The following is a 16,734-nucleotide window of genomic DNA, read 5'->3' as shown; positions in this document are numbered from 1 at the left end:
GCCAATGAACTGGCCTCAACTACCTTCTGTGGCAGAGAATTCCACAGATTCACCACTCTGTGTGGAAAAAAAAATTGTCATCTCGGTCCTAAAACACTTCCCCTTATCGTTAAATGGTGACCCCTTGTTCTTGACATTCACAACATCGAGAACAATCTTCTTGCGTCTAGCCTGTCCAACCCCTTAAGAATTTTGTAAGTTTCTATGAGATCCCCCCTCAATCTTCTAAATTTCAGCGAGTACAAGCCGGGTCTATCCAGTCTTTCCTCATATGAAAGTCCTGCCATCGCAGGAATCAGTCTGGTGAACATTCTCTGTACTCCCTCTATGGCAAGAATGTCTTTCCTCAGATACGGAGACCAAAACTGCACGCAATACTCCAGGTGTGGTCTCACCAAGGCACCAAGGGGTAGGGATGACCTATACAAAAGGGACGGGCTACACCTTAACTGGAGAGGTACCAATGTTCTGGCAGGCAGATATGCTAGTGCTACACGTGTGGGCTTATACTAAATAGTGGGTGGGGGGGGAAGTAGTCGACAAATTGGTAGTATAAAGTTGGAGTTAAAGGGGAAGTGAATACAGTAAAAGTTGCAAAAGAAGGAAAGTTCGAGAAGGGTTAAGAGAGTAAGGTCAGGGCTAATAGTGACCGGTGTGAGAGGGGAGGTGAATACAGAAGTTAAATTGTTGAATATGAATGCGCATAGTATAAGAAATAAAGTGGATGAGCTAGGGGCTCAATTAGAAATTGGCAAGTGGGGATTACAGAGGCATAGCTGCAGGAGGTACAGGGCAGGGAACTGAATATTCAGGGGTATACGTCCTATCGAAAAGACAGACAGGTGGGCAGAGGGGGTGGGGCAACTCTGTTGGTGAGGAATGAAATTCAGTCGCTTGCGAGGGGTGACATAGAATCAGGAGATGTAGAATCAGTATGGATATAATTGAGGAATTGTAAGGGTAAATAGTCCCTAATGGGAGTTATCTACAGGCCCCCAAACAGTAAGCTGGATATAGGGTGCAAGTTGAATCAAGAGTTACAATTGGCATGTAGCAAAGGTAATGCTACGGTGGTTATGTAGCATTACAACATGCAGGTAGACAGGGAAAATCGGGTTCGTACTGGACTCCAACAAAGGTAGTTTGTGGAGTACCTCCGAGACGGATTCTTAGAGCAGCTTGTACTAGAGCCTACCTGGGAGAAGGCAATTATGGATTTAGTGTTGTGTAATGAACCCGATTTGATTGGGGAACACAAGGTAAAGGAGCCATTAGGAGGTAGTGACCGTAATATGATAAGTTTTAATCTACAATTTGAGAGAGAGAACGGAAAATCGGAAGTGTCAGTATTACAGTTGAGCAAAGGGAGCCATGGAGGCAAGAGGGACAAGCTGGCCAAAGTAGACTGGAAAGAGACCCTAGCAGGGATGACAGTGGAACAACAATGGCAGGTATTTCTGGGAACAATTCAGAAGGATCAGTTCATTCCAGAGAGGAAGAAAGAATCTGAGGGGAATAAGAGGTGAGCGTGGCTGACAAAGTAAGTCAAGGACAGTATAAATATACAAGAGAAGAAGTTCAATGTAGCAAAGATGAGCGGGTAGCAAGAGTATTGGGTAATGCTTAAAGAGCAACAGAAGATAACTAAAAAGGCAATACGGGGAGAAAAGAGGAGGTACGAAGGTAAGCTCGCCAGGAATATATAGGAGGATAGCAAAAGCTTATTTCGGTATGTGAAGAGGAAATAATTAGTTAAGACAACTGGGTCCCTTGCAGACAGAAGCAGGTGAATGTATACTGGAGAACAGGGAAATGGCAGATGAGTTGAACATGGTACTTCACTAAGGAAGACACAAACAAACTCCCAGATGTACTGGTGGCCAGAGGACCCAGGGTGATGGACGAAATGAGGGAAATTCACATTAGGCAGGAAATGGTGTTGACTATGGGACTGGACTATTAGGCAGGCCTGTTGACTATTAGGCAGGTTTGATGGGACTGAAGGCTAATAAATCCCCTGGGCCTGATGGTCTGCATCCCATGGTACTTAAGTAAGTGGCTCTGGAAACCGTAGATGCATGGATGATCATTTTCAAGTGTTCTTTAGATTCAGGATCAGTTCCTGTGGATTGGAGGGTAGCTAATGTTATCCCACTTTTGACGAAAGGAGGGAGAGAGAAAACGGAATTATAGACCAGTTAGCCTGACATCGATGGTGGGGAAGAAGCTGGAGTCAATTATAAATTATGACATAGAGGCACATTTGGATAGCAGTAACAGGTTCGGTCTGAATCAGCATGGAATTACAAAGGGGAAATCATGCTTGACTAATCTTCTGGAATTTTTATGAGGATGTAACAAGGAAAATGGACATGGGAGAGATAGTGGATGTAGTGTACCTGGAATTTCAGATAGCTTTTGATAAGGTCCCACATAGGAGACTAGTGGGACTAATTAGAGCACATGGTATTGGGGGTCGGGTACTGACATGGATAGAAAATTGGTTGGCAGACAGGAAACAAAAAGTGGCGATTAACGCGTCCCTTTCAGAATAGCAGGCAGTGACGAGTGGGGTACCGCAAGGCTCGGTGCTGGGACCACAGCTATTTACAATATACATTAATGATTTAGTAGATGAAGGGATTAAAAGTAACATTAGCTAATTAGCAGATGACACAAAGCTGGGTGGCAGTGTTAACTGAGGGGAGGATGCAGGTTGGGTGAGTGGGCGGATGCATGGCAGATGCAGTTTAATGTGGATAAATGTGAGGTTATCCACTTTGGTGGCAAGAACCCCACGAAGGCAGATTATTATCTGAATGATCTCAAGTTAGGAAAAGGGGAAGTACACCAAGATCTGGGTGTCTTTTTTCAGCCGTCACTGAAAGTAAGCATGCAGGTACAACAGGCAGTGAAGAAAGGTAATGGACTTCATAACAAGAGGAGTTGAGTATAGGAGCAAAGAGGTCCTTCTACATTTGTACAGGGCCGTAGTGAGATCACACCTGGAGTATTGAGTGCAATTTTGGTCGCCAAATTGGAGGAAGGACATTCTTGGGAGAGTTGCGTAGGTTCACGAGGTTAATTCCCGGGACGGCGGGACTGTCATATGTTGAAAGAATAGAAGGACTGGGTTTGTATACACTGGAATTCAGAAGGATGAGAGGGTATCTTATTGAAACCTATAAGATTATTAAGGGATTGTACACGCCAGAGGCAGGAAATGTGTTCCCGATGTTGGGGGAGTCCAGAATCAGGGGCCACAGTTTAAAAATAAGGGGCAGGCCATTTAAAACAGAGATGAGGAAAAACCTTTTCAGCCCGAGAGTTGTAAATCTGTGTAATTCTCTACCTCAGAAGGCAGTGGAGGCCAATTCTCTGGATGCTTTCAAGAGAGTGAGATAGAGCTCTTAAAGATAGCGGAGTCAAGGGATATGGGGAGAAAGCAGGGAAGGGGTACTGATTGTGGATGATCAGCCATGATCACAGTCAATGTGGTGGCTCAAAGGGCCGAATAGCCTAGTGCTGCAACTATTGGCTATTGTGGGAGGGCAACGCTGGATCTAGTATTGGGAAATAGGGAAAACTGGGAAGGGCAAGTTAATGAAGTGTGTGTGAAGTAGCCTGTTGGGACCAGTGACCACAGTTTGATTAGGTTTAAGATAGTTATGGATAGGGACGGAGAGGGTCCAAGTATTAAAATGCTCAACTGGGGCAAGGCCAACTTTGAGTGTATGAGAGAAGATCTCGCTCAAGTTGACTGGAGCAGGTTGTTAGAGGGGAAAGGAACATCGGCCAAGTGGGATGTTTTTAAAAGTGTACTGAAGAAAGCTCAGGATGTTAACGTCCCCGTTAGAGTGAAGGGCAAAGCAGGCAAGTGTAAGGAAGCTTGGCTGACGATGGAAATTGAGACTTTAGTCAAAAACAAGAAGGATGCATGGGAGAGGTATAGGCAGCTGGAATCAAGTGGATCCCTGGAGGAGTTTTGGGAACTAAGGAGTAAACTAAAAAATTAAATCAGAAATGCAAAAAGGGGCCAGGAGATGGCTCTGGTGGTTAGCATTAATGACAATCCCAAAAGATTTTATCAATACATAAGGGGGGAAAGGGCATTTGGAGGGAGAGTGAGACCTTGGGAATAAAAGAGATCACATCTGTGTGGAACCACAGGAAATGGGCAAGGTCCTAAAAGAGTATTTCTTCTCTGTATTTACCGAGGAGAAAGACAGTAGGACGGAGGAAATTGGAGCAGTCACTGGAAATGTCTAGAACAGTCAGGGTTACTGTCATAGGAACATAGAAACATAGAAAATAGGTGTAGGAGTAGGCCATTCGGCCCTTCGAGCCTGCACCGCCATTCAATATGATCATGGCTGATCATCCAACTCAGTATCCTGTACCTGCCTTCTCTCCATACCCCCTGATCCCTTTAGCCACAAGGGCCACATCTAACTCCCCCTTAAATATAGCCAATTAACTGGCCTCAACTACCTTCTGTGGCAGAGAATTCCAGAGATTCACCACTCTCTGTGTGAAAAATGTTTTCCTCATCTCGGTCCTAAAATTTCAATTTTCATTTTCAATTCAACTTTATTGTCATTGCACAAATACGAGTATAGGTACAACGAAATGCAGTTTAGCGTCTGGTCATTTTTATTTTTACTTTTACATAGTTGAAGTAAAAATAAAAATACAAAATAAGCATACAATAAAAAAAAAAAAATACTGGTTAACAGTGTGTGGATTGTGGATGACTTAAAACTGGTACACAGGCAAATAACTGTATACAAATGGGATAGTCCAAAGATAGCTAGCGACGGGACTCTGAGTTCAGCAGTGTAATGGTGTTGTTGAAAAAGCTGTTCCTCAGCCTGCTTGTGCGAGACCTGAGGCTCCTGTACCGCCTCCCTGATGGGAGGAGGGCAAACAGTCCATGGTTAGGGTGAGAGGGATCCTTGATGATTTTCCCGGCCCGTCTCAGACACCGTTTTCGGTGGAGGGCATCCATGGCAGGGAGCGGGGCACCGATGATGTGCTGAGCAGTTTTCACCACCCGTTGTAGTGCCTTCCTGTCAGCTGCAGTGCAGCTGCTGTATCATACCGTGAAGCAGGTGGTCAGGATGCTCTCGATGGTACAGCGGTAAAAGTTGGTCAGGATCTGGGGGGACAGGTGAGCTTTCTTGAGCCTCCTCAGAAAGTAAAGGCGCTGCTGCGCCTTTTTGATCAATTTGGTGGTATTGAGGGACCAGGACAGATCCTCTGAGATGTGTACCCCGAGGAATTTGTAGTTGGAGACGCGCTCCACCTCAGTCCCGTTTATGTGGATGGGGGTATGTCTGCCACCTCTGGTCTTCCTGAAGTCAACAATGATTTCCTTCGTCTTCTTAGAGTTGAGGACGAGGTTATTATTGGCATACCAGGCTGCCAGGTTCTGGACCTCCGCCCTATAGGCTGATTCGTTGTTGTCGCTGATCAGTCCTACCACCGTGGTGTCATCGGCAAATTATATGATGGCGTTGGAGCCATACTTAGGGACGCAGTCATGGGTGAAGAGGGAGTAGAGGAGAGAGCTGAGCACACAGCCCTGTGGCATGCCGGTGTTCAGTGTTAGAGTGGAGGAGGTGAGGTTGTTGATCCTAACAGACTGTGGTCTGTTGGTGAGGAAATCCAGTGTCCAATTGCAGAGGGTGGTGGTGATGCCAAGTCCGCAGATATTGGTGATCAAGCTGGCTGGGATGACAGTGTTAAAGGCGGAGCTGAAGTCGATGAACAACAACCTGATGTAGGAGTTGTTGTCCTGGTGGGTCAGGGCAGAGTGTAGGGCTGCAGATATGGCGTCCTCTGTAGACCTGTTGGTCCGGTAGGCAAACTGGTGGGGGTCCAGTGTGGGGGGGGAGGCTGGCTTTGAGGTGAGCCAAGATCAGCCGCTCAAAGCACTTTGCGATGACAGGGGTGAGTGCCACTGGGCGGAAGTCATTGAGACTCCCTGAAGCTGACTGTTTGGGCACTGGCACAATGGTTGATGTCTTGAGGCAAGTAGGGACGACACCCTGGGCCAGTGACAGGTTGAAAATGTCAGTGAAGACCAGGGATAGTTGTCCAGCACATGCCCTGAGCACACGCCCGGGGATGCCATCGGGGCTGGCAGCTTTGTGTACATTCACCTTGCTCAGTGCGTCTTGTACAGCAGAGGTGGAGAGACTGAGGGGTTGTTCGTTCGGGGGTGGGGCAGCTTTGATGGCTGGTGTTTTGTTGTCCCGGTCAAAACGAGCATAGAAGTCGTTTAGCTCGTCAGGAAGGGAGGCGTTGTCTGGGGGGGTGGGGGTGTTAACTTTATGGTAGTCGGCAATGGACTTGATGCCTTGCCACATGCGTCTGGGGTCGGAGTTGTTTTGAAAATGCTCCTCGATCTGCCGTTTGTGTTTGAGTTTAGCGTTCCTGATTCCCTTTTTCAGGTTGGCCCTGGATGAGCTGTATCTTTCAGCGTCGCCAGATCTAAAAGCGGCATCGAAAATATGTCCCCCTTATCCTTAAACTGTGACCGCTTGTTCTGGACTTCCCCAACATCGGGAACAATCTTCCTGCATCTAGCCTGTCCAATAGCAAGAATGTCCTACCTCAGATTAGGAGACCAAAACTGTACACAATACTCCAGGTGTGGTCTCACCAAGACCCTGTACAACTGCAGTAGAACCTCCCTGCTCCTATACTCAAATCCTTTTGCTATGAATCCTATACTCAAATCCTTTTGCTATGAATCCTATACTCAAATCCTTTTGCTATGAAGAAGTACCGAAGATACTGTCGTGTTTGAAGGTAGACAAACCTCCAGGGCCTGATCTGATATGTCCGAGGTCATTGAGGGAAACTAGAGAGGAAATTGCGGGAGCCCTGGTTGAAATTTATGAGTCGTCCTTCAATACAGGACAGATGCTGTAAGACCGGAGTGTGGAAAAATGTTGCGCCTCTTTTCAAGAAAAGGCTGCAGGGAAAATGCTGGGAACTATAGGCCGGTGAGCTGAACATCTGTAGTTGCTTAGTTACTTAGTTATCCGACGGATAGGATATACAGGCATTTGGATGGGCAGGGGCTGATTAGGGATAGTAGGCATTGTTTGTACCTGGGAGGTTATGTCTCTCAAATCTGATTGAAATTTTTGAAGACATGATCAAAATGTTTGATGAGGGCAGAGCAGTAAATGTTGTGTACATGCACTTCAGTAAGACGTTCGACAAGGTTCCACATGATAGGCTGCTCTGGAAGGTTAGATCACATGTGATCCAAGGAGAGATAGCTGAATGGATAGCAAATTGGCTCATTGGGAGGAAGCAGAGGGTAATAGTGGAAGGTTGCTTCTCAGACTGGTTGCCTGTGGCGAGTGATGTGCCTCAGAATACGGTGCTGGGCCCGTTGTTGTTTGTCATCTATGTCAAGGGTTTGAATGAGAATATACACGGCAAGATTAGCAAGTTTGCTGATGATACAAATGTTAGTGGGTTTGCAGATAGTGAAGATGGTTGTGACCGATTGCAACAGGATCTGGATCGATTGGCCAGGAATGATGGATGGAATTTAATACAGAAAAGTGTGAGGTGTTGCATTTTGGGAAGTCGAACAAGGGCAGGACCTACACAGTAAATGGTAGGCCTCTGGGTGGTGTTGTAGAGCAGAGGGTTCTAGGAATACAGGTGCATGATTCCTTGAAGGTCGAGTGGCAGGTAGATAAGGTGGACAAAAAGGCTTTTTGCACTCCGGCCTTCATCAGTCAAAGTATGGAGTTGGGTGGTCATATTGCAGTTGTATAAGATGTAGGTGAGACTGCAATAAGAATATTGTGTTCAGTTCAGGGCACCATGTTATTGGAAAGATATTGTCAAGCTTGAAAGGGTTCAGAAAACATTTATGAGGATGTTGCCCGGACTAGAGGGTGTGAGCTTTAGGGAGAGGTTGGGTGGGCTGGGCCTCTATTCCATGGATCGCAGGAGGATGAGAGGAAATCCTATAGCGCTATACAAAATCATGAGAGGAATAGATTGGGTAGATGCACAGAGTCTTTTGCCCAGAGTAGGGGAATCGAGGAGCAGAGGACGTAGGTTCAAGGCGAAGGGGAAGATATTTAATGGGAATCCAAGAGGTAATTTTTTTCACACAGGTGGGTGTATGGAGCAAGCTGCCAGAGGAGGTAGTTGAGGCTGGGACTATCCCTTCATTTATGACACAGTTAGATAGATACATGGATAGGACAGCTTTGGAGGGATATGGACCAAGCGCAGGCAAGTGGGACTAGTGTAGCTGGGACATTTTTGGCCGGTGTCGGCGAATTGGGCCAAAGGGCCTGTTTCCACAATGTATCACTCTAGGACTATAATATTCCCTGCTCCCTCCCCGCAGACTCTGAAAATAAAACTACGAAATGCAAAATCCAGAAACCTGAATTAAAAATAGAAAACCATAAAAAGATTCAGTGGGTCAGGCAGCATATTATGGAATCATTGTTAGTCAGTGTGGAAATAGGCCTTTCATCCCAACGTTCATGCTGACCAAGGGACTACCTGAGCGAGTCGCATTTGTGTACCCTTGGCCATTTCCTAACGATCTAGCTGTCCAAACGTGCTTCTGTTTTTCCCAACAAGGACATTTCTACATTCAGAGCGACAGAAGGCTGCAGCCCAGAAAGGGGAACTTTGCCCTCCATGTCCATCTCTTTTCCTCATCTATATTAATCCCATCCCACTTATCTGTATTAAATTCCTTCCATCATTCCTGGCCAATCGATCCAGATCCTGTTGCAATCGTTCATAACCATCTTCACTATCTGCAAAACCACTAACTTTCGTATCATCGGCAAACTTGCTAATCTTGCCGTGTATGTTCTCATCCAAATCCTTGACATAGATGACAAACAACAACTGTATTCTGAGGGACATCACTCGCCACAGGCAACCAGTCTGAGAAGCAACCTTCCACTATTACCCTCTGCTTCCTTCCAATGAGCCAATTTCCTATCCATTCAGCTATCTCTCCTTGGATCACATGCGATGTAACCTTCCAGAGCAGCCTATCATGTGGAACCTTGTCGAACATCTTACTGTAGTCCATGTACACAACATCTACTGCTCTGCCCTCATCAAACTTTTTGGTCATGTCTTCAAAAATTTCAATAAGAATGTGGTTTATGATCCCGATCCATTTACAATACAGACTGCGAGTGAATTAATTATCTGATAGGAGATTCTGGGAATGTAACCTCCCATTAATTTCACCTGCTAACCATTCGAAACAAATACGATTCATGGAACATAACAGCGGTTGGATTTTTGTGCAAAGGGGATTAGGTTATGGACAGGTTATTATTCATAAACCGGGGTCAAATCCTCAATTAGGTATAAAAGTTGGTTCAGTGAAAGGACCGAGAACTTGTAGTGATCTTGATAAGAAGTGAGATTTCAGAGGACTTGCAACACAGGAGGTTACAGTTAATACATCATGTTCACCACAGCAATTGAACCACATCAACAGCAGCAAAATGCAATTGCAGTACCTTGTTCATATTAGTCTGCTCTATATGTAATGTTGTGGGTGAAATATTTGGAGACAGAGACAAGCTGAGAGGGAATAAGAAGATAAAGTTTCCATGTCAGTGCAGAGGGTGGAAACGTAACAGCGACACCAGGACTGTGACAAGAACCGCAACATTTAGAACTCACTGGAGGAGGACAAAGGCGTTAATTAAGAGGGTGCAAAAAGAGCATGAATGAAAGCTTGCAGGAATATAAAAACGGACTGTAAAAGCTTCTTTAGATATGTAAAAAGGATCAGATTAGTGAACACAAATTTAGGTCCCTTATAAGCAGAGACAGATGAATTTATAATGGAGAAACAAGGAAATTACAGAACAGTTAAATGAGTACTTTAGTTCTGTCATCACTAAGGAAGACACAAACAATCTCCCAGAATTACTAGGGGACCGAGGATCTAGTGGGAGGGAGGAACTGAAAGAAATCCACATCAGTCAGGAAATGGTGTTAGGTAAACTGTTGGGACTGGAGGCAAATAAATCCCCAGGGCCTGATGGTCTACATCCCAGCGTACTCAAGGAGGTGTACCCCAGAAATCATGGATGCATTGGTGATCATTTTCCAATTTTCACTCGAGTCTGGATCAGTTCCTGTGTCCTGGAGGGTAAACACTGTAACTACACTTTTTAAGAAAGGAGGGAGAGAGAAAATGGGAAATTATAGACCAGTTAGCCTTACATCGGTAGTGGGGAAGGTGCTTGAGTCGATTATTAAAGATGTCATAGTAGCGCATTGGATAAGCAGTGATAGGATCAGTCAAATTCTGCATGAAATTTGAAGGGGAAATCATGCTTGACTAATCTTCTGGAGTTTTTTAGAGGATGTAACAAGTAGAATGAATAAGGGTCAGCCAGCGGGTGTGGTGTAGCTGGACTTTCAAAAAGCCTGAATCTGTGGAATTCTCTGCCACACAAGACAGTGGAGGCCACTTCACTGGATGTTTTCAAGAGAGAGAGTTAGATTTAGCTCTTAGGGCTGTAGGAATCAAGGGATATGGGGAAAAAGCCAGAACGGGATACTCATTTTAGATGATCAGCCGTTAATGGTGGTGCTGGTTCGAAGGGCCGAATGGCCTAGTTCTGGACCTTTTTCTATGTTTCTCACTTTATGTAGCCCCGGCATTCTCTCTCTCTCTATCCCTCCCCCACCTAAATCGCACTAGCTTCTCATTTGCACCCGACAAACAGCTAAGAATGGCCTGTTTCTTTTATCATCGTTTATTTTTGCGCATCTTTTGTTCATTGTTCTTTACCTTTCCATATCTCTTGTTTCACTTTTCCCTAACCAGCCTGAAGAAGGGATTTGACCCGAAATACCACCCATTCCTTCTCTCCAGAAATGCTGCATGTGCCACTGAGTTACTCCAGCTTTTTGTGTCTATGGACTGGGCAGTGTTCATCCATTTGTCCAATCATCTTTGATTCTGGTCGTTCAAGTTGCTGAACCAGGCCATGATGCAATTATAGAAATTAAATAACGTATTTGTTGGCATACTGAATTTCCCCAGTCTTAGAAGTAGAAACAGTGATGCACTTTCTTTATGATTGCATCAATGTGCTGGGGCCAGGACAGATCTTCAGAAATATGCATGCCCAGGAATTTGATACAGTTGCATATGGATGTGCAGAGACCCAGTTCCCTGAGCTTGGTCTTGGACTGTGGCTGATTTCCCTTTGTCCATCTCCCTGCTGTCAATGCTGGAGCTGTACTGGGCAGTCTCCATGCAGTTCTGAGATGGTTTGTGCAGGTCTGTGCCCTTAGTGTTGGGAGTGGCTGGTGCAAATCTCTCAGACCACAGGCTGTGTGGTCTGTACTGGGCTGTGACTTCACAGTGTAGTGCAGGGGGTGTTCCTGTCTTTATCTGTACAGGAGGGGTTGGTGTTGGAAATCTGTTGCCCCACAGGGAAGTGTGAGGTCCATGTCATTACATTATAGTGCGGTGTGATGGTCAAGTAGTGTGTTTTCCAGGCCTGTCTCCTTGCAGTACAGTGCAGGGAAGTTTTATTGTTTCCTGTTGGTACACGTAACAATAATAAACCTAAATATTTTTAATTCACACAGTGAGTGCCAGTCATCTGTCATTGGATAAAATACAAGTCATAAAGTGATAGAGCTGTACAGCATGGAAACCTTGTCCATACCAACTAAGTTGACATATTGGGCTAGTCTCTTTTACCTACTTTTGGCCCATATCCCTCTAAAACCTTCCTGGCCTTGTATCTGTCCAAATGTCACAATTGTATCCACTCCTATAGATTCTTCTGGAAGCTCATTCAAGATGTGGACGACACTCTGAATAAAAGTGTTGCCCTTGAGGTTTCTCTTAAATTTATTCCATCTCACTTTCATCGTGTGCCTTTGATTTTTTGAATCCTCTACCCTGGGGGGAAAAAAACTGTTCATTCATTTTATCCTGCCCATCAGTTTCTTGTACACATCAAAAAGGTCACTGTTTAGCCTTCAATGCTGCAAAGTATAAAGTCCCAGCCCATCCATCCCTGCACTGGCCCTGCTTGTAGCTTCTAGAGAGGAATGTGATGGGGCGCTTACCATTGGTAGCGCAGCGCTTCATCTCATTGGTAATATGAAATAGGCCAATCGTAGAGCTGCCTCGTTCTCCAATGACCAGACGCCAATAGGAAAACAACCGTCGCTCCACAAATAACTGACATTTGAAAAGCCCGCCCAAAAATAACATATATTTTCAGCAATACCTTAGACTTTAAGAAATTAATGACACATTTATGTATGATAATGGATCCCCGCATCGACAGTTATTCTATGCTGACCCACCTACAAAACACACCGAGTGTGAATTAGTTTCATGGTGAGAGACTCCTAGGAATGCATTCTTAATATTTTAAACCGCTAACCTATGGGAACAAGATCGCTCTTTGCATAAACGACATTAGAGTATTGACGGTAGACAAACATGCTGGAGAAACTCAGCGGGTGAGGCAGCATCTATGGAGCGAATAAAACTATTTTTGGATCAACTATTGACGATCAATTGTCTAATGACTCTCGGAGCCGTCGCAGCAATGTTTCTCGAATAGAAACCGGGACTCACACGTTCAAAACAACAGACTGCAGTCAATAAAAGTCAGTCGCTTCACAAGTAAAACAGCGGCAGCAACAAACACACAAACATCTTGTTTACTTTAATTCAATCTGAAGGGATGGATCACCGAGAGAAGTGTATGAAGATTGAGACAGACTAACGAGAAAGGCGAGGGTGAAGTTTCTGTTTCAATGAGGTGGGCAGGAATGTACTCGCATCTAGATTATACCGGGTTTGGACTGCTAATTTGATCAAATTAAACAGAAGAACTATCGCCTGCGATTGAAATATCGAACCAGTTGGAATATGTGGTCGCCGCCTTTGTCCCTCCAACCGGCCTCATCATTATGGAGATGGTGTAACTCAGTGTCTGTGGAAGGACTGATCAGCGACTGAGGGGCGCGCGTGGAAAGTGCGTAATAAAGGCGTTTGTTGTCCTTGAACCCGGAGCGCGTGAGAAAAGGGGGCGCAGAGCGAACAGGGGCTGGTCGTGTACACACCATTATGAGCCGTGTTGGCATTTACATCGAAACCAGTCACACTTGAATGACTGAAGTCAGACTCCACTCAGCAGCAGTCTCTGTGGCATCAATTCAGATAAAAGCCCGCAGAAAGAAGAGAACATTGATGTACAAGGACATTAGAAAGCCCCAGCTCTTTCTTCTGCCGGATTAGTGGCTCTTAAAAGAGCCGTTTGTTGTTGGTGGAGAGGTGGAGTTTAGGCGCGCTCCCCGCGGATGCGGCGGGCCAGCTGGATGTCTTTGGGCATGATGGTGACTCGCTTGGCGTGGATTGCGCACAGGTTGGTGTCCTCAAAGAGCCCCACCAGGTAAGCCTCGCTGGCCTCCTGCAGGGCCATGATGGCCGAGCTCTGGAAGCGCAGGTCTGTCTTGAAGTCCTGAGCGATCTCCCGCACCAGGCGCTGGAAGGGCAGTTTGCGGATGAGCAACTCGGTGGATTTCTGGTAGCGCCGGATCTCCCTCAGAGCCACGGTGCCGGGCCTGTAGCGATGAGGCTTCTTCACTCCGCCCGTGGCTGGAGCGCTCTTCCGCGCCGCTTTGGTCGCCAGCTGTTTGCGAGGAGCTTTCCCTCCGGTCGATTTACGCGCTGTCTGCTTGGTCCGGGCCATTCTCCTTCAACAGTGGGAGCACAGTGTGAAATACAGGGACTGAATGACGGAGCTGGCTCTGGGACCTGCTTTTGTAGCGTTGGTGAAGGGCCGGCCCACAGCCTCTGAATGGATGGAGCAGAGATGTCACTCACGGTGTCCCATCCCTGCGAGTGGCTGCAGGTTTGTCAGCACCAAAGCGCTTAGAGCTCTAAGATCTTTGGTCAGCACCAGGCGGCTGTTTCAGAAGGTCTGAGGCGAGAGTGGTGAGAGAAGGAGGGGGGGAGGGAGGGATGATGGGGTAGGGAGGGAGGGGGGAGGGGGGGGGGGGGGGGGGGGGGGGGGGGGGGAAGGAGGGTGGAAGCGATGCAGAGATGTGTGACTTGCGGGTGGGGTGGGGGAAGCATCGCTAATGAACGCGGGGATCAAGCTAAACGCTTTTGTGTTCAGTGGTTGAACTAAAGGTCTTATTAAAGCACATCGCAATCTGCATCCACTTTCATCCCGGGTCACTGCTCTCTCTGTGGTTGGCTCTAAGAGCCTTACAAGAGCGTCTGAAGAAGGGTCTCGACCCGAAACGTCACCCATTCCATCTCTCCAGAGATGCCGCCTGTCCTGCTGAGTTTAGCTATTTGTGACTATCTTCAGAGCGTATCTACACATCCACGGCAGTTACGCTGGGCGTGCTCAGTGTCGGTGACCGCATCCCAAGTCATACACAGAGACAGGGGGGTGGGAAGAGAAGGACAGCGAGTTAGGAGGATGAATCCCGGGTTAATTGCAATGATTTCCGCCTCGCACTGAGCCTGGTCCCGGGATCGCTTGAGTTTAGATCAGCTCTTTTCCGATAGACGTGGGTGGCTCTTAAAAGAGCCGTTGGGTTCTGGTCTTTACAGACAGTGCTTTTTATTTCACTTTTTGGACGCTGCCTTCTTGGATTTCGCCTTCACCTGGCGTTTTACCGGCTTCTTTGCTGCCTTTTGGGGGGTTTTCGTCGCCGCCTTCTTGGGCGATGCTTTCTTCGCCGCCGTTAGTTTAGCCGCTGGTTTCTTGGCCACAACTTTCTTAGTGGAAACTTTCTTGACCGCTGGTTTCTTGGGGGTAGATTTTTTTGCCAATGATTTCTTGGTCGGGGGTTTCTTGGCCGTCGGTTTCTTGCTCTTGGATGTCTTGGCTGCTGAAATCTTCGCTTTCTTTACTGATTTCACGGCCGCTTCTCCCTTGCCGGTCTTGAAGGAGCCCTTGTTCTGGACCAGTAAACCGTTTACTAATCTCCTCTTGATGCACATCTTGATCAGGTGGCGGCACTTGTCCACATCGACGCGGTTGGCAGCCAGACTCTTCTTTATCGCAAATAAAGACAACCCTCTGCGATCGCGGCAATCCGCCACAAGCTTGTCGATCTGTTCGCCCAGCTTGAGACCGGCTGCCTTGCTCCGGGCGGGCGGCTTCTTCTTCTTGGGAGCCTTAGTTTGAGCGGTGGGGACGGCTTGAGGAACCGCTTCAGCGGCTGCGGTCTCCGTCATATCGGCCACTATGCACAAGTTCTCTCTGACACTCAGAACTGAGTGAGAATTGAAGCGAGTGGCGGCGGCACTGAGCAACTTAAAGGCAGCGAGCGGACGGGGCGGAGACATCCTGCTGTCAACTCCCGGCCCTTCCGCCTCGCTGTGTTTCTCTGTCTTCAAAAATCCTGTAATTCCAATTAAAATCGGACACCTCGGAGACCAAAACTGGCCTCGGTACATCTCTGAGACCGGAATGTTTATTGTAGAGTAAGTCTGATACGAATTAATGGCAGCACTTTCCATTTAGCCCCGTTTCACTGATGCACTGAGCGCGTTATCTGTCCACATCACTGACATGCTCGCTGCTTTTCGACAGAAATATCCAAACCAACGTAAACTTTGCAGTTAATTCCCACTTCAGGACTGAGCTGGGAAGTGGGGCGATTCCCTGCCACTGATATATTTACATTTTTCACCAGATGGGCTGGGAAATCCGTAGAAGTGTTCGGACCCACAAACACAGTGACATGAGTCTGAGTCGCCCGCCCCTTTAATACACTCTCTGACACAATATTCACATCAGCACATTCACAGCTCAGACAGTTGGCCCGTTGCACAGTTCCCAGGGTGGGATTACCTCTCCGCTCGACCCATGCTGTGGATTCTCGGGTGTTACGTGTAGTTTTCCAGTTCAGTAAACTCGCTGAAGCCGCCGCTCATCAGAGTCTCTGATCCCTGGATTCGAATTCGTCTCGTCTCTTTCTTACATGAGCGACCCTGCATTTTTAAACAGTCCAACACCGGACACAAACTCCAGTTGTGGTTTCAACAACTCACTGTATGTCTGAAATGTAATTGATTTACTTTTTTATATAACGGATAGTATTATGGTCACTGTCTCCCCACCGACTCTTCGGTCACTTGCTCTGCCTAACCTCCCAATAGGAGACCCAGGGTCGCCTCTCTGTCAAGCCCTTCCACATATTGTTCGCAAAATCTTTCCTGGAATTCTACCCCTTCCATAGCCTCAAATCTATGGCAGTCCCAGTCCCAGAAGTTTAAATCACATACCAGTATAACCCTGTTATGCTTGCAGCTTTCTGCAACCCCCCTCCCCTACATCAGGTAACCCGTTAAGTTCACTAATTCACTAATTCTTTCTGAGTCTGCTTGCGAATTGTTGCAAATCTCCTAAGACCTCTGTGAACCTCGGGCCTTTGTCATCTCAGTATTTGGAGTTGGTTTATTATTGTCACGTAGCAATATGCTGTGACAACGTTTATTTTGTATATGATGCAGGTACATCGTACAGTCACAAAATACATGAGTACAAAAAGGAAACAAAGTGCAAGGGGCCACAACGAGGTGGATTGGAAGATTTGAAACATATGAAAGGTCTGTTCAAGTGTCTGATAACAGTGGGCGAATAGCTAATCTTGAATCTGGTGGTATGTGCTTTCAAACTGTCATATTTTCGC

General features: G+C 46.6%; 2 protein-coding genes across 2 annotated transcripts; both read right to left on the bottom strand.

The window, feature by feature from the left end:
- Nucleotides 1–13,306: 13,306 nt before the first annotated feature.
- LOC116968630 (histone H3-like) lies at nucleotides 13,307–13,813 on the bottom strand. The gene has a single exon (XM_033015394.1). It carries the CDS (start codon nucleotides 13,767–13,769, stop codon nucleotides 13,359–13,361), a length of 411 nt encoding a protein of 136 aa, XP_032871285.1. The 5' UTR covers nucleotides 13,770–13,813; the 3' UTR covers nucleotides 13,307–13,358.
- An 846-nt stretch (nucleotides 13,814–14,659) lies between these two features.
- LOC116968436 (histone H1-like) lies at nucleotides 14,660–15,496 on the bottom strand. The gene has a single exon (XM_033015204.1). The coding sequence runs from the start codon at nucleotides 15,494–15,496 to the stop codon at nucleotides 14,660–14,662; it is 837 nt and encodes a 278-aa protein (XP_032871095.1).
- Nucleotides 15,497–16,734: the final 1,238 nt, after the last annotated feature.

The sequence above is a fragment of the Amblyraja radiata genome, chromosome 45, assembly GCF_010909765.2.
Source record: "Amblyraja radiata isolate CabotCenter1 chromosome 45, sAmbRad1.1.pri, whole genome shotgun sequence".
In the NCBI taxonomy this organism is placed as follows: domain Eukaryota; kingdom Metazoa; phylum Chordata; class Chondrichthyes; order Rajiformes; family Rajidae; genus Amblyraja; species Amblyraja radiata.
This window is presented reverse-complemented; position numbering and strand designations above follow the sequence as displayed.